The following is a 24,170-nucleotide window of genomic DNA, read 5'->3' on the forward strand; positions in this document are numbered from 1 at the left end:
ACAATATTTTTATGATTATTTTTATTATACACATATATTTTGAATATGTACAATTTAATTCAAAAAGAAGAATTTCATAAGTTTTTAAATGCATTAAAAATCTGTTTACATAACTTACAGATTTGGTTGAGGCCTTATTTCATCACAAAACACTTCAAATTTTGATTTATATAGTTCATAAGTACCGAATTCGGCCAGCAGCGCTATCAGCAATGTTGTTAAAAATGGATACTTTTACTAGAGAGGAACGTGCTCGGTGTGTGTGTTTTGGTTTCACGATTTGCTGTCAGCAATTGCAGTTCAACTTAATTTTCACATCATTGGCTAGCTAAACATCCATAGTGCCGAATATGGGGTAGCAAAAACCCTCATGAAACTTTACTGGACTTTCATGATAGCCCTAAGGTCAGTGTTTTTTGTGCCCTAAGTAAACAAACACTACGGCCCGTTCTTCTTCCAGGAAGCAACAGTAAATGGTATCGTTTATCTGGACATACTTCAAAATTTTCTAATTCGTCAGTTAGACGATGATGACGAATACGGACGCCATTACTACCAGCAAGACGGGGCACCACCGCCTAGAAATACGAGGTTTTCTTGATACTCGATGCCCAGGTCGGTGGATTGGTCGTGAAGTTACAATTGCATGATTCCTCGCTTCCCATTTATGAACCCACTAGATTTTTTCTTGTGTGATTTCATTAAAGAGTGGGTTAAATGTACAACCTTTGGCTGCTGATCTTGGTGAGAAGACTTTGAATTAACACCGCAGCTGTACAGGTAACGCCCGACTCGTTGACTACAGTCTGGAATGAAATCGACTTCAGGTGGTATGTCGCATTACAAATGGAAGCCATATCGAACCAAAGTGAATGTTGGGTGACAAAGTAGATCTGTTTTTGTATGAGATGATATCATATCACATACAACAGATGAGATCATATACAACGGAATTTGTAAGTTACCTCATTAAATTTTTATATGCTTTTAAATTCGTGAAGTCCGTTTTGAATATTGAAGCCCGGTATAATATTGCACTACTCGTGTGAGTGTGTGTGCGTGCGCTCGTAAGTGTGTATTTTGACACAATATTGAGACTAGCTGCAATGTATGCGATAAAAGATTTGTCGGCCCCAGAGAATAGAACAATCCAAATCTGGCGAATACGATGGGTAATGGACATTTTTGTGAAAATTCAAAAACATGTTTGCTTTATTCGATCTCCACAAAGCAAGTAAATTTACGCGTCAACACTTCGCAACTGCCATCTAAAGTTTTATAACGGACAAATATTAAAGTTATTTGGTCATACTTCCCCCAGCTCTCTGTCAGGCCGAAAAATTTTCCAAACGATAATTTTTTATGTTGAATTATCTGTATTTTTGATACCTTTATCATTTTTTTTTAGTTTACAATAATTATTTTTTATATTTTTCTTTTTCAGTTTGTTTTTTTATTACTGGTTGAAATTATTTTGTTGTTCGTAACCGTATAAAATATTTTTTAATCAATAAAATATTTTGAGTTCAGGAACTAAAAAAAAAAAAAAAAAACAATATTAGACTTTAAGCAACCTGTGATATAGGGTGACGCACATAGCCAATCTAAAAGTATCGCTGTATTTTATATGATGCATCTGGCAGTCCAGTATCATATTCATTTATTCAAAGTTTATTTGGTTTTTATAAAAGACGAATGACATATTATCCACATCATATTCAATCATATGGCTTGGCAACAAATTACAGTTGTGCATAATTCATTAACACGGCATAATTTAATCAGACACAATTCTTTGTCTTCAAAATAAGCCGAGTTTAACATTAATATTTTGCGACAACAAAAAAAAATTAAATTCATTTCAAATGGTTTTAGCTTTTGTTATGTAAACATATTTAGAAATTGTTAATGCAAAAAACTTGTCTCCAAAATCAAAAGTTTCATAAATTTAATCAAGAAGTTATATAATCTAAATCAAAGGACGTTTTCAATTTTTAATTTGATATCGTTTCTATTCCTTTTCTGGTTTTATTAAAATAAAAATAAAACGGAAATTGCAGCACGTCTGTGCTAAAATTTTATATTAAATTGTATTAAATATTTTATATTAATTTCTTTAAAAATTAATATAAAAAAGAAAAGAAATCTTAATTATTAATATTTATGTATAATTTTTTTCTTCTTGAATTGCTAGCATTTTTTTCTGTAGAATGATAGGCAAATCGTTAAAATTTTTAAAATATCTCCTTACTTTGTCACAAAGTTTAAAACCCTTCCTTCAAAACGACTGATGTAGGTTTATACAGCTCCCAGTGGATGAATTAAAACTTCATGGAAGTTAAAGAAATGATTTACTACTTTAATGGAACAACTAAACTTCTGAAGATTATTTTGTATTTCCTCCATATCTCTAAAATATTTACCCAAATTTAAAGTGCGTAAAATAAAATAAATTATTAAAAACCCTAGTATTATGATTTTTAAAATTTATATATAATATATTTTTAAAAATAGGTACACAATTCACCCGATTTGATCTAACGGTGAAACTTTTTGTCGTAAATCAGCTGATTTCGAAGTCGTGAGTTTAAATCCTAATAAAGGTAGTTCCTTTAATTCGGATTTGCATACTAGATTTTGGATACCATTGTTCTTTAGTAGTTGGGTTTCAGTTAATCACAGGCCTCAGGAATGGTTGGCCTAAATCTATTATTCAAGACTACATGTTTACAAAGATATTGATGAGTCAATAATGACTTTCATTTTTAATGTAACTGTAAATAAAAATATTAAAGCAATATATATTTTTTTTTCTTTTTTTTTAATAAAAAAATCTTAAAGATGGACTAATTTAATGATACATTTCAAAATATTATAGTTTTGTTCTTAATAATATTCAAATCTATTAAACTCTTTTTCACGTTCTGTTGACGTTACCAACACAGATTTTCTCGGAATTAAACTCTATAATTTTTTCCTTTCAAAATTTTGTTTATTTATTGGCAATTTAACAAATTTATTGTATGGAAACCTAAAAATCAGTGTTTTCCGACTCAATTTTTTTTTTTACAATAGTTTTCTTTAACTTTAATTAGAAATAGTTTTAGGACTTATTTTATTCCATTTTTCAAGTCAAAAACGATCTGATAAAATTAAATATAGCTGCTAATTTAAATTACAAGAATTTTTGTACGGTTTCATTTTATTTTTGGAACAGAAATCGGGTAGAAATTTTTCACAAGCTACAACTCGAAAACGAGGCGTTTCTGGATCCATGTTTATATGAAATTTTATTTTTAATTTACCTGTAGAACATGTCCTGAAATTCTTTCAATTTCGTATTGAGAATTTTGTGTATTTATTGTTATTATTTTTTTTTTTTTTTTTATTACCTCCGTGACCACCGTTATGTATTGTTTCAGTGGATGAGATGAATGATGAATGTAGCGTGCGGTAATGCCATTCCTGACCGAGATTCGAACCCGGGACCTCCAGATGAAGGGACGAGACCGGCATATTTATTGTTATTAGTTTTGATCATTTTTTGGCCTTTTTCTGGGTTCTCAAAAGTATATATTTATTTTTTTATATATAAACTAGCTGCCTTGCCACGCTTTGCTGTGGCACAGCGAAGTTTCTGCGACGTTTATCAATTGATCGTTTCTTCGATGGAGAACAATATTTCTAGGTTGGAACTGATCTCCGACTATGACAATTGCTACTTCGTCTATAGTTGGAGCATTATATCTCCGGACATGTTCTCCAGCGGGCGTTTTGTCTGCGTGAATGACCATCTTGTGGTATCTGATGGCATCATATCAATTGCCGTTTTGAACAAACGCACCAAATTGTTCCTTTCGTGAAGGAGCCTCTGTAGCTGCGAAATAATGGATCTTCTTAGCGAGGTATGTATTCCACAACGTGCATCGACTTCATCTGTATCATCACAAACGAAGTAAATTTGAAGGAATTTATGGTGACTATCTGTGAACGGGAACGGGAGCTTTGTGATATATTTGTCCTTTGATTTTAAAAGTTGGCATGAATTGAGTAGTCATGATTTCCGCACCAAATGACGTCATTTGGAAGCAGGAGTTATATTTCCTGATGTTCGATAGGAAATGCTTCGATTCAGCGGTAGATCCAGCAAAGAGAGTTTTCAATGGCATTTCATAAAGTTGAGGCAATTTGATTTTTCCGCCAGCGCAACACATCCCTTTCATTTCATTATTAAATTTTAGAGCCTGGCAGTAGGTACAGACATGACTCATCTGGCCAATGACAACATGCCGACTTGAACTATAATCAACAGCTGGATTGTACCGGAACGCAAGACGATTGTATTGCAGATTCAGATCAGTTCTTCTTTGGGTTCGTGTTTCAGCTATCCTTACCCTGTCGCGCTCATTCCGTTGAGAACGAACCAAATCTGTTGCTGCAGAACGCGACTGACGTGCTCGCAATCGTGCATCCTCAAGCCTGGCTGCTCGTCTTTCTGCTGGTTCCACGTTACGTATCTGGATGGTGCTTAGTCTGTTCCTCTCTCGTACGGATGCTCTCTCTTCCTCAGTCATATTCGAAAGCCGTCTTCTTGATCCTTCTGTGCGGCGAGTGCGACGGCTCAAATTCGATATTCTGCGAGGCATTATTTCGGTTTTCACTGGAATAGAAGGAAGGTATAAGATTATAACCTCGTATAGCTCTCACAGCTCTAGGCAGAAAACCATGACAGAAAGGACAAAAAGTTTTATAACGAAAATTTTCATTTTGAAAAGGCCAGAAAAATTTATTTAAACTTTTTTCACCTATCTCTCATGGGTCTCACAGCTTCAGCTCGACAACAATGAGACATAGGACAGACAGTATTGAAAAGTGGCTAAAAATTAATAATATTAACTAAATACATGAATTTAAATAAATAAGTAAAATATTAGTTAAATAAAATAGTTAAATAATAATTATAAAAAATTATTATGTTTTATAACCATCTCTCATATAAAACATAACCTCTACTTACGATTTGGTGAAAGGCGCAGCTCAATCACGACACGATCACACAAAAGTACCTCGATTAAAATGAATATTTAATTCAGACAAAAGTGAATATTTAAACCTAACAAAGGATTTTTTGGTCATTATGTAGGGATATTATTTTCTGTGTTTTTGGTTATTTCGACTTTTTTTGTTTGCATAGTCTTAAGTCTGCCTGGGCTATAAGATGTTTTAGCTATAAAATACAGATGTTTTAGCGCTGTTAAATATAATTCAAAGAAATTTGTTACTTAATCAATTGTGATTTTGTTTACATTGGCAACGGCCATATGGGCTCTTTGTGATTGGTCGTTGTGTTTGATAGAGGCCATCTTGCATTGATCTGATTGGTTTTCCTTTGTTTACATTTCCATATGATTTATTAGCCTCTTATTTATTAAAAAACTGTACAAATTAAAAATAGATAGATCGATTTATTAAAAATAGATGAAAACAATCTTTGATACGGGTTATATATCGTGCTAAAATTTGAGCTCAATCGGTGCAGAAAATTTTGAGTTTTTGAAGCCGTACACAAACGAACTTAACATTTTTATATATATAGAATCCGGAAGTCTCCAGATATCTTTTGTAGGTTTCTGGATTCGGGACCCGTCGGTAGCCGCATTTCCTGTTTCTGACGTGTGATCGAGATGTAGTTTTGTTCAGACTAAAGCCGATCATACCTCAGAAGTGTGATAAATTGAACCCAAAGAAAACTTATATCTACGATCTAGTATTCACATCTCAATTAAAACTATTTGTACTCGTATTTAATATTCAAACCTCAATAAAAGCCATTATTACGATTTCAACATGAGAATTTTTGACTTCAGAGCTGATTTAAGACTAGTTTTACCACTTGAAAAATTCCATTGATTTTTTCTTAAACGTGAAAAATATTTTCGTATTTGGTATAAATTCAACGATTATTTTCAATTTAAATAGATTTTTTACGCATTTAAATAACACGCATTTCTATAGGGGTTTTACGCAATAAAATTTAAGAATGTCTTTCTCTCCCCAATTTTTTTTCATATGGTGGAAAGTATACGAACTGTAATACCGCTTTTCCATCCTTTACCATATAATACGAGTATATTCAGGACCGTAGTTATACTGATTTAGTAGAAAAAAATTTACTATCTTCATATCTGAGGTCGAGTTATTCAGTATTAAATAAATCTCTATATACAATGATTACAAGGGTAAAAGAGGAAAAGTAAGTACGAGAAAGTGTATTTAAAAGAGAGAAAAAAAAGGTTGGTCGGTCGGTTCGTTTCAGTATTTATCTATATATGAACTGTCGTCAGATAGCAAATAGGTAAGAAATCAGTATTACCTACCTATCACAAAGATAAAGAATAATCCTTAGGTAGTCATATAACAATAAAACCTATTTTATTGGAAATATAATTTTGTTTTTGCTAGTCGCCTTTCTTTTACTCAGATATGATGTAATGGAAAAAAAGGTTTTAAATTTATTATTTGATTTATTACCATTTTACGCCATAAAAAAAAGTTAAATTAATTACAGAAATTAGTTTAAATTATATAAAAATTTTATTATTATGTTTTTTCTTGACATTTATATTACATAAAAGAGGGATTTGAATCCTTAAAAAAATTCCCCCCCTTTACACATATATGAATTTAAAACCTTTCAGTTTAAAAATTATAAAAATCTCGGTTTCAATATTTTATTCTATTTGGATGTGTTATATATATATATATATATATATATATGTTGGGGGTCTTTAAAATAGGATAATTACTAATCAGAGCTATTTTTCCTGTTTAGCCTCCGGTAATTACCGTTCAGATAATACTTCAGAGGATGATATATATGAGTGTAAATGAAGGGTAGTCTTGTACAGTCTCAGTTCGACCATTTCTGAGATTTGTGGTTAATTGAAACCCAACCACCAAAGAACACCGGTATCCACGATCTAATATTAAAATACGTGTAAAAATAACTGACTTCACTAGGTCTTGAACGCTGGAACTCTCGACTTCCAAATCAGCTGATATGGGAAGAGCTCTTTAATATAGAACAATTACTATTCTGAGCCCTGCTGACTACATTTATATATTTTCGTTGAAGGAAAATATCTCCTTTTGTAAGACCTGGTGAGAACTTAATCAATAGACAACCTTAAATTCCTGCTATTTCTACAACATGAAAAATATATTTAAACAAATTAAAATTGTTTGAAAGTTGACTGGTCACCCATTAAAAACTGCACAACGATGTTTAGTCCTTTAGTTCTGAACCTTGTCTTTTTTTAGATCGATTTATTGTCTTTTTTTTTTTTGGTTCAATTTATTTATTTTTTTGGCAGTCGTGTTTTTTAATTTTTTATAATTGTTTTTATTATTATTATATATATATATATATATATATATAGATAGATAGATAATAACATTATTTTCTTACAAGGGACGTGATATTTCACACATACTATTAAATCTATTTGTCGGAAAAAGGAGCAATAATTATACATAAACTGTAAAATCATCTTAAAGTTTTTCGAAATTTATACCGCATTTTTTGATGAAACATTACCAGATTAACAAGTAAATTTAATTTTAATATTCGCATAATATAATCCCTGAGATATTATTAAATTGTTTACAATTACGAAATAAAACTACAAGCGGTTTGTTAACAATGCTTACGTCATATGTAAAATGTAAATAAATTTTTTAACATGAATTCAATATTTAAGACCAATATCATTGGTAGTATCTGTTCCTTTATCGAGTAATTTTGAACTTATGATGTAACTATAAAAACTGATTGTTTTTTTTTTTCTAGTAAAGACCATGAATTTAATTTTCAAAATATCAAATTGTAGGATATTCTTAACTCACCCTCTCATAAAAGATCAAAGCCCTCGTAATAATGAATTGATTTAAGGAGTTTGAAATCTGCAAATAATGGAAAGCTTTCAGGAGTATTTAATAAAGTTAGTAGATCATAGATAAGTAGAAAGAATAAGAGAGGCCAAGATTTGAGCCTTGAGGCACACCAGATCTGTTTGTAAAAACCCCAGTTTATTTCATAATAATTATGTCGTAATAATGAATTGATTTAAGGAGTTTTAAATCGGCAAATAATGGAAAGCTTTCAGGAGTATTTAATAAAGTTAGTAGATCATAGATAAGTAGAAAGAATAAGAGAGGTCCAAGATTTGAGCCTTGAGGCACACTACTGTTTGTAAAAACCCCAGTTTATTTCATAATAATTAATTCGTAATAATGAATTGATTTAAGGAGTTTTAAATCGGCAAATAATGGAAAGCTTTCAGGAGTATTTAATAAAGTTAGTAGATCATAGATAAGTAGAAAGAATAAGAGAGGTCCAAGATTTGAGCCTTGAGGCACACCAAGTCAGTTTGTAAAAACCCCAGTTTATTTCATCTTGCAAATGATATTTTTTTACCTAAACAGAAGTTAAAGAATGAAATTAAGTAATTAATTAATTTTCCAAGTAAAACATAGTTAAGGTAATAGAACTTTAAAGTTTATAAAATAAAATGTATATTTCTTAAGTCTAAATCCCAATATCAACAAGTATATTTAATTAAATGAAACATAGTGGAGATTATTGTTAACAAATTAGAATTGATGGAAAGTCTAGACATGAAGCCACGATGTAATGGTGAAACATCATGTTTAATATGAAAAAAGAAAGGGAGGTTTGACCTTTCATAAGAATTGTTAAATTGAACTTGTTAATCAAACTTCTACTTGTATAAATAGCTCATATAAAAATAACACCATAGATAGAAAAGTAATCTTTAAAAAAATTTTGAAAGATAAAATTCCTGCAGCTATAACAATTGGAATTTTGTGAAATATTCTAAATTTTCTGTTTTGTTTAAGAAATCATCAATTTTTTTAATTATTTCATTAAAATTACAAATTTTTTCTTTGGAAACAGATTCTAACCGTTACTAGAATGGTAGGAAATCATTCACACATTTAAAAAAATGAAGGTCAAATTAATATGTTACTGTTCAGTATTGTTATGTATTTTTTCAATATTAAATCCTGTGTTTAAAGTAAACTAAAATTTAAAAGCAAAAATGTTACATTTACGACTTTTCTTATACAAAGAAACTTAAATATTATTCTTTTGAGTGGACTTTTTCGTTTTACGTAGATGTGTGTTTTATATACAACAACGTATTTTTATAACATTTTAATGCTTTAAAAAATTAATATTTTTCCTTAAGTGAAAAAATAAATAAATAAAACAAATTAATTTTTAAGTGTACTAATTCTGAAAAAGTCAGAAAGATTGATTGATTCCAACTTTATTTTTTGTAAGCTGTCATTCACAAAATTAAATATTTTAAAATCTGATAAATTATTTTAGTATATCCAACATTTGCTTACCTCTTTTTAAAAAAATATTTAAGATACGTCGTATAAATATATTTATAGTATCTCTGTATTGCACACACACACACACACACACACACACACACACACACACACATATATATATATATATATATATATATATATATACATGCATAAAACAGCTGGCAAAGTATGCGACTTTATCGGTACCCTGGTCATATCATGATTACTAAAATAAGATTGAGGCATAAAAATTCCCAAATTTCAAACAAAACGTTTTTGACTTTAGGGTCTTTCTTACTCTGTAGAGAAAATTTATGAAAAAATTTTTGTAAAGAAATAAACCTAAACAAAAAAATCTGATGTGGGCACTACAGGACTTCCTTGTACGTCTAATAAATTACACACACAGATTTTTAAAACTCTACAAAATTTTATTTCACTAATTACTTACTATTTCTTCAAATGTCTTTTTTTATTGTTATTATTGAATTATTATTTATTGTAAACAATCTTTACAATCAGCGGTTAATAATTATTAATTAATAAATAAAAAAAGGAGATAAAGTCAGATTCGAACCGATGTGCCTTCCCCTTGTAAGATCCAATTATTTCAATAATTAAAATTTTATTTGGCTATAACTCTTGAACCAATGAAAATAAGTACCACTTATGATATATCTTGAAAATCTCTCAATGTTATTACTGTAGTTAAGAAAAAGTACAAAATTCAAATTTATTTGAATTTTGGCCTTTTTTTGGACAATTTTGATCCAGTCAGATAAGTACATACGTGCGTACAGACGTTACGCCAAAACTAGTCAAAATGGATTCAGGAATGACCAAAATGGATATTTCGGTTGAAATCTGAAAACGGAAATTTCTCGCGATCACAATACTTCCTTTATTTCGTACAAAGAAGAAAAAAATAATTTAAGATTTAAAATATTAAAAAATTTCTATAATTTAAGAAATTAATAAAATAAAATTTTTTCTCATTTTGTTGGGTCCGGAATGTAATATAAAACTCAATGCTTCTTTAATTTAAACAGAACAAAAAAAATAAGGGTTTGTAATAAAAATTAAGAGTTGAAACAAATAACAGAATATATATTATTTAGAGACGGGGAATTAAATCTTAACAAATATTTTTCTAAAAATATTCATACGAAGGGGTTATTGTAACAGCTTTGCTTAAATAAATTTTTTTCTAAATCTACCACCACTTTCAATACAGGCTAAAACAAGAAAAATAAAAATTTCAAAGTGGTTTTCTGCATTAGGGCCACGATTTATAATTTTTTTAAATTATAGACATTTATTGGTTTCTCTATATATTATGAGGTATAAACGTAAAAAGGTTTTTGAAAAATATCTAAACTGAAGGGAACTAATGATAAAAAACATATATGTTAATTTTTTGAGGTGGGAGTTGATTAAAAAAAAATAGAAGGTTTCGTGAATGGTAGAAAAAGAAGAAATTTCAGATAATATTTGGGATTATGAAAGAGGGAAAATATACGGAAACAAAGAGGTTAGGAAAGGATAGAACAAGATGAAGAGCAGCAACCGTGACAGAACCTGCCCTAATGGCAGAACAGTATGAATGCATGAATGAAATTGTAAATAAAAATTTTGCTTTAATAAAGTTTTTTTCTCTTCTGCCCGTGAAGAAAATTGAAATTTGTTTTTTCGCTATATTCCATACCCCTTAACGAATTTTGAAAAAAAATTAATATGATCAATGATATAGATGTATATATGTATATAGAAATATTTCAGCGAAATCTGGACAAAAAAAATCTGTTTCAAAAATCTGTTTGGTCAAATCTGAATATAAGGCCAAAAACAGAGCAACACTCGTTTGTATATATATCCGCACACACATTCGGACCGTAAAACGTAAGATTTCTAAAAAAGTCGAAATCTCATTTTGACATGATCACCATACTTTCCCCTGTAGCTATATTCGTCGGGAAAGTGTTGCGCGCGCTTACACACAAACATGTATATATACAGTTTATGTATAAGCAGTATTGTGATTATACGAAGATTATGATAGTAATTAATGTGGTACGGAATTAGAACTCTTGCTTACAAAAATATTAAAAATATTTATATTAAAAATTTATTTTTTTTAACGAAAAAAATATTGTTTAATATTATTATATTAAAATATTATTTTAATAAAAAAATAATTTACAATTTAAAGTATGATGATAACATACCCCTTGAAACATTCATATCGTTTAAAAAAGATTTTTTCGCAGTAGAAAAAAATTAAAAATTTTATCACCCGTAAAATTTAGAATCATATATTTTTTTGTGAAAAAGAAAAATAACTTAACAATTTTTTTACAAATTCTGTGGTTTGATTATATGCATATTAAAATATGTATATTATGTGGGTATTAGAATTTCGTAAAAATGTAGATAAACTAGTTGTTTGTTTATTAGTTACAAACTAGTCGACTAGTTCGTTTAAAAGCCATCCCCTACCATCTATATTCACTATACTTAGAACAATTCATTGGTGTGAACAAATTGAACAATTTGTTCACGTCAATGAACAAATTGTTGCAGTGAAGTGAGTAGAAGAGGTTTGAATATTTTTTTAAAATTATTTCTCTTACTTTTCAATTATCAGATTTTGCAGATTCACTATAATGAAAATATATTTTTTGATTGTATCTGTATTCTAATACGGAGATATAATTTTTTTAATGGTTATTGTTAAAAAATAATGAACAAACGTATTTGGAATTTTATAATTTAAGGGTAAATATGATGGTCCATATTTTATTAACTTATCTTTAGAAAATTTTTATTGAAATTACGGAGCATGGAAATCGTATAGTGAAATATAAAATTTGTGATTTCAGTTTTTTAAATGTAAAGTGCTTTTGAGTGTTTAAATCGCCAATTATTAACTTGTTAGCTAAATTATAGTTAATTTTTCGTTAATTTTTGATTTATTGTTTCAAATTTAATTAATAACCATTAACACATTTTTTTTTAAATAAAAACTTTTTTAAATACTGTTTTATTTACAGCCTCATAAAATTTCAAGTAGTTTCTTCCTTCTCATATTATTTCGATAATGCTGATCTCTATAAAAAATAACTTTGTGTGTGTGTGTGTGTGTGTGTGTGAGTAAATGTATATACATATATGTTTTGATTTAAATTCAACTTACCTAATAAATGGTCCACTTTAGCTGGATCGACTTCATCCATTTGTTCTTTATTCCATACGTATTCTCCGCGAAGTGATCTTTTTTTCTTATCACGTACCCAATCATCAATGAGATTTCTACCATCCAATCTTCTACCTTCTTCATTAGCCTCCGGGTCTTTAGCCACTTTAGGAAGCCAGTGCCTTCTTCCACCGCCTAATAATACCTGTAAATCAAAATAAATATAGTATAGTATTAAATCTTTCATTTTGAGCATTTATTTTAGGTTCATATTTAGATTGTAGTTTGCATCAGGAATTAACTATGCCACGCAGCGAATTTTTATAAAATGATGTAGAAATGGTATTAAACAAGCTGTTAATAGAGAAAGAATTTGGGGAGAGAGAAAAATAGAGATTGTGAAAGAGAGTATGGGAGGGAGGAAGACAAAAGTTAGTGTGAGAGAGAGCGAGTGAGTGAGTATAAGTGAGAGTGTGTGAATGAGAGCGAGTGTGTGTGTGTGTGTGCGAATGTGTATGCTAGCAGGTATAGAATATTAATCTTATGCCATGTCTTAAACCACCTATTAGCTCGTAGAAATCTTGAAAATTTCCATTCTATTGAAAAATTTGCAAATGATAAATGATGCGTGAAAAATATTTTATTAAATTTGACGGGTTATTTTGTTTTCCTTTAAATAAATAATCAGAGTAGTAAAATTAATAATAAGAACGAATTTATATTTGCATTGTTAATGGAAATAGAAAAAAGAAATACCAGTGGACGGAATAATAAAGTTTAGCGTGTCTCAGTATGTAATATTTCAAGCATATAGTTCAATTAAGGAACCACTTATATTATATAATATTTATTCCTTCTTCCTAAAAATTATATTTCCCACTCAGTTGTTTTGGAAATTTCAGAGCCAATTTCCTTATTGGTAGATTATACCAATTCGTTTAAAAGAAAGTAGACATAAATAGGTCAATCCGTTATCATGTTACAAAACCACGAACAAAAAACATCCATCAGGATTTAAAAATAAAACGGATTTAGAAATTACCCAAACGTTATGACGTGAAAAAAATATATTTAATTATTAGTGTAAAAAATAAAACCAAAGTTATAATTTCAAAATTAATTCTGTTATTTACTTTTAAATAGAAGCAAAATATTGTTTTTTTATTAATACATATTTGATTATATTTTTAAATTTCAGTATTACCGTTTAAATTTTATTTAGTTTAAAATGTTTAAGTTATAAGTTTCAGTCAAAAAGAATTGAAAATTTTAAAATGTAGTGCTTTATTTTTATTGTAAAACATAAATCTAAAGATTAAATTTGGTAGGCTTTGTCACCTTTAATTTCAAAGCTGTACATAACTTCCTTCCATAGTGATGTATTTGTGCAGATGATGCGTAAAATTGTTCATAACAGTATCAAGAATATCTTGTTACATATTGTTAATATTGTGGTGGATTTTTTCTTTCAGTATATTTACGTTGAAAGATTTGGTGAAAAAATTCGATTTCTAAGTATCACAGTAGAAAAAAGTCCGCAAAATATTTTAAAACGGTAGGTAAGACGACCTGGAATAAACATGTTATGTTGAATAGTGTAGTTCATAGTGTCATCTAGCTGGAAAAATTACTATTGGCAATTCTTCAACCCAGTCTTCAAACTGATATTGTGAATTCTCCAAGATCTCAAAATAAGGATGATCTGTAATATTTATTGGTAGTCCATCATCTTCAAAGAAATATGAATCTGCCTGCAGATGTAAATGTTGAAACCGTGCACCATAATGTGACTTTGAGCTAGTGCTGCTTTTTTATGGATTTTCTGAGGGTTGTTGTAGTCCACTATCGATAGTTTTGTTTATTAACATCTCTACATAAAAATCAGCTTCATCATTTATGAAAAGTTTTTTATAATATCCGAAATAACGCCTTTCAGTTCAAAAAATTGTCTGGAAAAATCTGAGCGGTTATTTAATTCTTATCAAGGACTCTCAAGATTTGTTTTGTGGGATTGCTGTTTTTAAAGGGTGCAATTTCAAATGGTGTAACATACGTCTACAATTTGATCTACAAGTTAATTAGAAAACCGAAATGGAACAGAGTTGCTGTATTCGTTAAATTCTAAGCCCTGCGAAGGATAACTGAAGGGGATTTGAAGCCGTTATATATGTATAGATAGAATAGTAACCTGGGTGGCTAGGGGTCTGGGTGCTTAATTCACCAAGATAGGCGTTTTGGCATCAAGCCTCGGTTACCTGAGATATTCGCTGTCACGATGAGATGGATGTGTCAAGAACTCTGTGATGATGCTGCGTTGTGGGAGGGTGTAGGCATTGATCTCGCTAGCGAAAGCGGACCAGAGCAAAGAGAGAATGGTATGATTTCATTAGAGGCGAATTAAATGTATGAATGTGTTTCTTGATTTTTAAGTAAAAGGATAGTACTTTTGGTGTTTAAAGACTCAATCAAATATTGCTCTGAGTGCACAGTTTAATTGAAGTTGTTAGATATAGGAAGTGTTATGGTGTGAAACCTTCGGTGTTAGAAGAAGGCGCTTCCGTGAGTGTAGTAGGTTGGTGGTCGTGATTGCAAGAGTCATACGATGGCGAGAGGAGGTTGTTTAAATACATTGATGGAAATTTTTTCCGAGGAATTTGCATCGGTGGCATCCTGACAAGAGGCCAAACTGATGATTGCGTTGTGTTGTCAAGTTTAGAGGGTTTAAAAGACGACCGCTGGTAAAGCCGATCACATGAATGGTGGGGGTGATTGTGATCGTTACAAGGCGGGTGGGTGTCTTCTCTACGGGATCACGATACGTCTAACATTAGGCTGTGATAACCTTAAGACTTTAACTCTTCTACTTAACTGAGCGTTTAGGACTCCGATGGACTTATTTCTCAACATGAAAGGTGGTTAGAGGAGTTTTGTCGATTTATGATACTCTGGGAGTAATCCCAGATTGTAATCCCAAATTGACCCAGAAGAACGAAATTATTTTGCTTATAAAAGAATTGAGTTAGATTATTTGCACAATGATTATTAAAAGCGTAGTAAAATGTCTATGTTATTGTAATCGATTTACTTTTTATATAAATATTCGATATAAACGACACGATTTTTTTTTTTATTACAGCATTCCATTTCGGTGGTTGATGATTACGCGTACATACAACTACGTATAAAAAAATCCCAATTCTGTGTTTTCGTCACCCACTACTTCATAAATCTGACTGACCAACCTTAAACCTTATTACTTGACCTTACTGTTTCTGGCCTACGCGAAAGAATAGGTCATTTTTGAAGTTATACTTCTTTTGGCACGTTAGGAGATTGTATTTTCAGCAAGTTACGGAAGTTGCGCGCGCCGATGTAACACACCATAAAGATTTGTGCAGGCTCAAGTGGAACAGTATGCACGCACTGCGTGTAGTGTCTAATTCAGTCAGTTGTTCAAATTAAGTGATTAACACGTGTTGTAAACATAACAGATATTGAGTCGTAATAAATGCATATTTATATACACGGATTTCTGATGACGGATATTTTAAAACTGTGATTATAGTTGTTCATATTCATAAAAAGGTATTTATGTTGCAGCGTGTATTTATTTTTATTTTTTTGTGAAAATTGTATATCAAGATTTGAGTTTATATTTATGTAAGTATTATTTTTTATGATTAAAATTATATTTTTTAATGACAGAAAATAGAACACATCTGATAAATTCTTGATTTTGCATAAATAATTTTATATTTTTTAACAAAAAAACTTTTGATAAAATATACTATTATTAAATAAAACTATTTAATACTTCAATACTTTTTAAACTGAATAAAAAACCTCTATAAATTAAATACTAATTAATTTAATTTAAGTGTTATTTTTTGAAACTTTTATTCATGGCATTTAATGTCGTCTATCGATCGTTTGACTCAGTTTAAATTTGTTTGAATGCGTAAGAAAATAATGGCAAAGAAGTATAAATTCTTATGCCCTTACATAAGTACACACAAGCTTTTTTTTTGACTGATCTGTTTATTCGTTGTGAGAAATAAAATATTTTATTTTTGCTAATAATTATAACAAAAATAATTATATAATGATTAACTTCCAGGACTTAAAAAATAGTTTTTCACTATTTAAATTTCAATAAAATCCAACTTACAGTATTTTGTTTGTAAGGTTAAATGATTAATAATATTTAATAATACAAAATTGTAATTAAAAATCAATTTTTTTTGCCAATATTCTTGGCTGAGTAAGTAGCGTCTCGATATTTCACGCAGAGGTCCCGAATTTGAATCCCGGTCGGGTATGACACTACCATTTTTCACCAGGTTAATAATCAATCATAGCTGTTGATGGCCGCTTTTTCGTAAAAAAAAAAATTGTTTACTTAAAAATGGGAGAAATTATCTTTTGTGTGAATAATGTCACACTTAAGCTATGATCAACCATTAAAAATCAAATAACTCATGTTTATTTTTTTCTAATTTTGATTTATCCATGATATATAAAGGAAATATTTTAATATATTAGTAATTTATTTTTAACTGATTGCATCGCGTGCAGGAAAAATAAAATAAAATTCGATTATCCAATGTAATCATGCTGGATATCTAGAATTTTTATAGAAGTTATTATTTTTTTCTTTTTAATCTTTTCTTGTTCTATTCCATGTTCCTTTTAAAGTAACAAAGTTTATAAGCTTCTTTCAACATGAAAGTTTTAATTGCTGAAGTTTTAGATCCTTTTTACATCTAAGATCAGAATTTCTTAAATCGATGTACAAATAAATAAAAAAGTAATATTTATAATTTCAGTTTGTAGTTTATTCCATCAATAAAGGAAGATTTAAAATGTATGTATGAGTTGTGTGTGTTTTAAAATTCAATTTTCCAGGAAAAAATTATGTTATGTAAATTGTTATCCCTATTCATTACAAAACATAAACTAAATTGTTTCACAAAAGAGGTGAGGGTAAATTTTTTCGTTACACTCCTGATCCTGTTATTATTATGGCTGTGACTCTAATGAAACAGTTAAAATACAAGAGACACTAGTCAGAATCGATTTCTCCTAAAGTGATAACATTTACTCTACAGCGTGAAGAAATAAAAGGTATCGTTTGAAGAACTCAATTTCTGCTGCATTTTAGTAGATAAGAGGATTCTTAATTCAGTGAAGAAGGTTAAAAACTATTTAAATAAAACTATAAAATTTAAATTTTAACAACTATTTAAATTTTTACTTTCCTTAGTAAACTTGGCATGAGATGCTTGATATAATAAAAATGGTTATCCCAGATCGCCTACAATAAGTAAGAGTTTAGTTGTAACACTCGTAATTTAAGTTTACATATAAAATATGTAAACTATTATACAATGTTTGTTGTAAAGAAGTTAAAATACTCGTAACAAGTGAAACTAATATTATAACAAAAGGAGAGGAAGAGAAAAGTTTATAAATTTAATAATAATTTGTTCTTCTTAATATTTTTTATAATTAAAAAAAAAAAAATAAGTCAGTTATTCTTTTTAATACTTATAATATTTTTTCACTTTTCCGTGGTAAAGTAGTGAATTTTTCTTAAAATTTCATTAATTTATTTTTTTTTTGTAGCTCTTACTGTTCTACGTATTTTGGGAGCGTTTTATTTACTTTCCTTTACGTTAAAACATTTTTCAGATAAAAACTCGCACTTTCAATATGTTTCTTCTCTTTACTTTAACCTTAAGCAGGGATTTCTTTTTACTTAAAATTTCATACCCAGTGTTAACATTGTGGAGTGTGTGTGTGTGTATGTGTTCCCTCGTTCATTCAGTTTGTTAAGTCTTCATCTTATATACCATTCCTTTTTTTTCAAACCAAGGGATATTTAGACATGGTTTTTTTAGTTATAAAAAAGATAAGTTGTATAAAAAAATATATTTCTTAGAAAAAAATTAAAATTAAACTTAAAAATAATTTTTTTTTTAATATTACTTTGATAAATTATGTTTGTTATATGAATGAAAGAAATAAAAATTTACTAAATTAGATATAAAAATGAAAATCAATTTTTGTTGAATTAATTACACAAAAAGAAGTAGCTGATTTAAAGCTACTTTAAAGCTATCAGCTTTATCTCCGTGACACGTTGTTCTAGTATGAAAGAACTTATTAACTGGCGAACATCAAACGTTCTCCGAAAATATTTGCCGGAAATGTGATTCAGCATGTGGGGTTTCTTCAGATTATAGATGTGAATTCCGTGTGTTTATACCATTACGGGTAAAAGTAGCGTTCGAAAATAATATGAGCGGAATTAAGTGGTGTTAATCCGTTGACAAAACTTCAGTCGTCACCACGCTTGAAACTGCACGGTCACCAAACTGGAGGTGTTGAACTTTCTGAACATGACAAGGAGACAGTCGGTGAGCACGTAATATTCTCCAAACTAACTATTTTGTAAAATTTGTGTTTCGGTAATATTGAACTACTATTTCTTTAGCATTTAATTTTTGTCGAATATGTTTGAGTATTTTATTTTTATTGCTGAAAGGAAATAATGCTTACTATAATTTAAATTTTAATGTATGAATTATTTCAATCCTGATATACGCGTAAAAAAGATTTGGTAGTTCTGCAAAGCACTTTTGATATTATAAAATTACTATTGAAAAATATTGTTAAATCGTAAACTAAACGTATTTTAAAATTATGAAAAAGTACTATTTCCTGCCGATTAATGAATAAAAGTCACATACATTTGTAAGTCACATCATTTGATGATTCGATAACCCTAGATTTTGAACGCCTAGAGTTGGTTTCTTGTTGTTATGAATATTACAACCAATGGCGAAAGAGTACCGATGCAGAAACAGTATTTTATCGATTGGATTATGAAATCCAGCAGCCGAATCTGAACAGTGTAAAGGTAAATTTCATTAACATAATGAAGAAGTCGACCTCCGTGATGCAAGTGGCTTTTCATCCGGAGGTCCCGGGTTTGAATCCCGGTCAGGCATGGCATTTTCACACTCTACAGATCATTCATCTCATCCTCTGAAGCAATGCCTAACGGTGGTCTCGAAGGTTAAAAAAAAAAATAAATAATGGAGAAAAAAAGCTTTTATCTTAAATTTTAATAAATTATATTAATTCGAATAATTTTTCGTTTAGTAATTTTATGACATGTTGTTTAGGATTCGAATTTCAGAAAATGTTACTTTTAAGAATATAATTTTTTTTTCTTTATTAAAGTATTTAGGTAACCAGTTTTAATAAAAACGTTAAGAGACAAAACTAAAGATTAACACGGAGAAAGGAATATTTTTAATGTCATTCTTTATGGTAAGGTTATATATATATATATTTATTCACTAAAAAAATATTTGAATACTAGATCGAGGATACCGGTGTTCTTTGGTAGTTGGGTTACAATTAACCACACATCTCAGGAATAGTCGAACTGAAACTGTAAAAGACTACACTTCAATTATACTCATACATATCATCCTCATTCATCCTCTGAAGTATTACTTGCACGATAATTCCCGGAGATTAAACAGAAAAAAGAAGTCATTAAAAAAAATAACTTAAGTAATAATCCAGGAATTAGATTACTTCAATGTAATAAAGATACATTTTTATGGGAAAAACTGATATTAAGGAAACTTTTAGGGTGATACTATATTAACCCTAATTGAATATTTGCTATGTTTTTTTTTATTACAGGAGTCTTACTCTTAACCATTTTATCGCATTTGTTATCCCACAAGAGACCTAACCGAAAACATTCTGGAGATTTTTTACCAGTAAAGACAACAATGTTCTGATAGAATTATTTATTTTACGGTAAAATAATTTCTCTGATCACTTTTAATGAGAGATTTTTGCTTTTCTGCTCTGAATGGCCCGTAAAGCATCAAGCAACGACGGATCTTTAAAAGTGATTTTCCTGTGAGCAATAACCTCGGAAAGTACCTCATTTAAGAAATAAATGAGGATTTAGATCCACAAGATTATGTAATAATTGTTTACTTTTATTTTTTTTATATTGTCTGGTTGTATGTCTAGTAAGCTTATGTTTTAAGAATTTATAAGTGTAAATAATAATATTTTTATTTGTAATCTGTTTATTTTGTGGAATAAAGATTTTATTATTATTTTTTGAGGATTTCTCATGTTTGAAGTCCGATGACGCTTGATAACATACTTGTTGGTCATACCGAGCAGAATTAAAAAATAATACAAGGACATCAGTCCTATCCGTTCAGTAGAATGTCCAGAGGACTGGAAATAAGTTTTCAGCCCAAAATTTTTAATATGGAAGATTAATTTTCAATAAATATGCTCATTTTCACAGAACTTACTACAATATTTTGGTCAATACATTGAAGCAAGATTATATAACTAATATATTTTTTGAGGATTTTTTTTTTTTTAATTTTAAAGGTGGATCCACTTATCCCTTTCTGGTAATTTTTTTTATTATTTCCTTACTGATACAGTTAAAAAAAGTCGATATAAAAAACGATTAATAGAATTTTAAAGTGTAATTTGTTTCCCAAATTTTCAATTAAGGTCTATTTACTATTAGAGAAATATTTTATTACAATACTGCCTAATGAGCGTAATGTATTTAGAGTATATGTAGATATGTTTGTTTCACCGTAGCAGCTCAACGGCTGAACCGATTTAGATGTATAACACCCCAATCAGCTTTGCAAATCAGCTAGTTTCGAAGTCGAGAGTTCAAATGCTAGCTAAGGCTGTTACTTTTATACAGATTTGAATATTAGATCGTGGATACCGGTGTTCTTTGGTGGTTGGGTTTCAATTAACCACACATATCAGAAATAGTCGACCTAAAACTCTATAAGACTACACTTCATTTACATTATTCATCATCAGAAGTAATACCTGACGGCGATTCCCGGAGGCTAAAAAAGAAAAAAAATGTATAACCCCGCGTTGGAATCCTTACGTTACCGGAAGTGTCATATGCTATATATATATAAAATGTTTAAATAATTTTAAAACAAATTATTTTATATACAAAATTGTCATTCGCATGCCCTTTAATTATCCTATGTAAAGAGCAATGCTTTTTTTGGCAGTATGTTTTTTTTAATTTTTAATATTTATTCCTTGTTTATGCTTTTTTACTCATTGCGTATATGTTATACATAATAAAAATCACAAATTAAAGGAAATAAAAATTGTAATAATTTTTAATGGAAAAAGATTACAAATTTTTTTGACATAGTATTTTACGTGTAAAGCACGGAAAGGTACATGCAACTATCGGAAAATTTATTTAATTGCATATAAAACTAAATTAAATTAAGTATACCAATTTTGGAAAAATTCATGTTTGTAAATAAGGTTTTTTCTTGTAAAAAAAAAGTTATGTTTATTTTATGGAAATATGTTAATTAATTTTTTTTCTTATTAACTCTTAACGAAACTTGTCTTTTGTAATAAAAATAATAACTTAGAAAGTTTTCGTGAGAACAGAATCTACTTTTAATGAAAAGTGAGTGGGTTGTATATGAGAATGTGAAAAGCTTTGTAAGTAAGCGGTTTGCCTGCAAGCAGTTAATTAGTTTTTATCATACAATGTAATATATATCCTCACATTGTGTGTGCTCTGCTTTTCACATGAAAATACTATTCCTGAACACTTCGTGACAGATTTTTCATTCCTCTTCTTTTTTTTTGCTGGACAACCGTGTGATGGATTACCCTTACAACGAACACACACAGAAAGAGAATGTATGCGAAAGATAGAGAATGTGTTATATATGTGAGTAAACGGAGATGTGAGGAAGCTGGTAGGAATAGACCGTCCCTCCTTCTACAACCCCTAATATGAATGCTTATCTCAACAACCCAATCCGGTACACCGGTACATGTTCACACGCAAAACCTCACTCACTAATACACGCTTACACAACACCCATTCTCTACTAAAGTGCCATCACATTTCTTTTTCTTCTTCTGAATTCACTTCTAAAATTCTCTTAATACTGTATTCTATCGATCCCAGAAACTCGTTATCAAACACATTTAACTAAAATACTCCTTTTTAGTTTTTCCTGTTTCATAAAACATGAAAAGAAACACTGAATTACCGTAGACTAATGTTAAATAAAATCGATAAAAAATACATTAGATAAACAATTTTTTTCTTTTTCAGTAAGAAAATAAATTGTTTACTTTAACGTAAATATTACAAGTTTTAAATTAACTAAAAAACATGTAGAAGAAAAATGCAGGAATATTGAGGAATAACTAGGATTCCTTATTTTTTTATTTATTTATCATCGTTTTTTTATATATAGATATAAGATGATTTTTCTACTAACAACATTGGAACTAGAATTATCTTGTAAAACACCTGACTTATTTAAATTTTATTAAAAAATTGAGGGGTTTTATTTTTAAACAGGTATATTTTGTGATATTTTTATCTCTTTCTTTATGATTTCAAAAAATCTGATATGGAGAGCACATGACTTCCTGGTATGCCTATTAAATTATATATACACATTTTTTTTTAAACTAAAAGTACACAACATTTTATTTCGTAAATAACTTCTGATATTTTTTAATACTGTTTTTATTATTATTAAATTATTACTTATCGTAAAGATTTTTTTACAACCAGAGATTAATAATTATTAACAAATCAATATATTTAAATTGCCGGCCTTCGTGGCACGAGTGGTAGCGTATCGGCCTTTCATCCGGTGGTCCCGGGTTCGAATCCCGGTCAGACATGGCATTTTCATACGCTCATTCATTTCATCCTCTGAAGCATGCCTAACGGTAGACCCAGAGGTTAAATAAAAAAAAAATCTTTATATATATATATATATATATATATTTCTTGTGTGCGTGTGTATGTCACTGAACTCCTCCTAAACGGCTGGACCGATTTTAATTAAATTTTTTGTGTGTGTTCAAGGGGATTCGAGAATGGTTTAGATTCACAATTTGATACGATAGAAAATGTTTTTTAAATTAATTTATTTATCCATGTGTTGTTGATCTTGGGATGCGTTTTAGAATTTTTTTAAATTTTTGGCATATCAGTCAGACCCAGTAGTTGGTGCTGCCATCAGATTCTAGGAAATATTTTTATTATTTGCTTTTTCTCATATCAGTTGCTTGCGTCGTAGCTTAGTGTTGTTATTACATTAAAATTCGTATTTTTAACGGACTACTGTGTTTAGAGAGTAGTTTGAATTAAATTCAATTGGTAGTGCTGTTCTGACAATTGGATTTATTTACATTCTGACTTTTATAAAGTGAAAGGTTAAATTTTATGATCTTCTGTAATGTTTGTAAGTTTCTTAATGTTCAGTATTAATTGTAATGATTTTGCAGTCACAACTCTTTTCGTTAAAAAATTATTTTTCACCGAATACTGTGATTGGAGATTGGTGTGAATTAAATCCGATAGGTAGTGCTGTTGTTTTGCCATTTGGATTTATTTACATTCTGACTTTTATAAAGTGAAAGGTTAAATTTTGTTAAATTGCCAATGTTCAGTTTTTTAAGGTTTTATGAAACTTTC

The 24,170-nt window shown here is 29.4% G+C and overlaps 1 protein-coding gene across 1 annotated transcript in view; it reads right to left on the minus strand.

Moving 5' to 3' along the window:
• The window catches only part of LOC142330199 (alkaline phosphatase-like), an 887,512-nt gene that overhangs the window by 135,080 nt on the left and 728,262 nt on the right, over window positions 1-24,170 (minus strand). Inside the window, exon 6 of the mRNA XM_075375322.1 lies at window positions 12,599-12,803. Within this exon, the coding sequence (XP_075231437.1) occupies window positions 12,599-12,803 (205 nt within the window). The remainder of the gene's footprint in view (window positions 1-12,598; window positions 12,804-24,170) is intronic.

The sequence above is a fragment of the Lycorma delicatula genome, chromosome 9 (genome assembly GCF_047948215.1).
Source record: "Lycorma delicatula isolate Av1 chromosome 9, ASM4794821v1, whole genome shotgun sequence".
In the NCBI taxonomy this organism is placed as follows: Eukaryota; Metazoa; Arthropoda; class Insecta; order Hemiptera; family Fulgoridae; genus Lycorma; species Lycorma delicatula.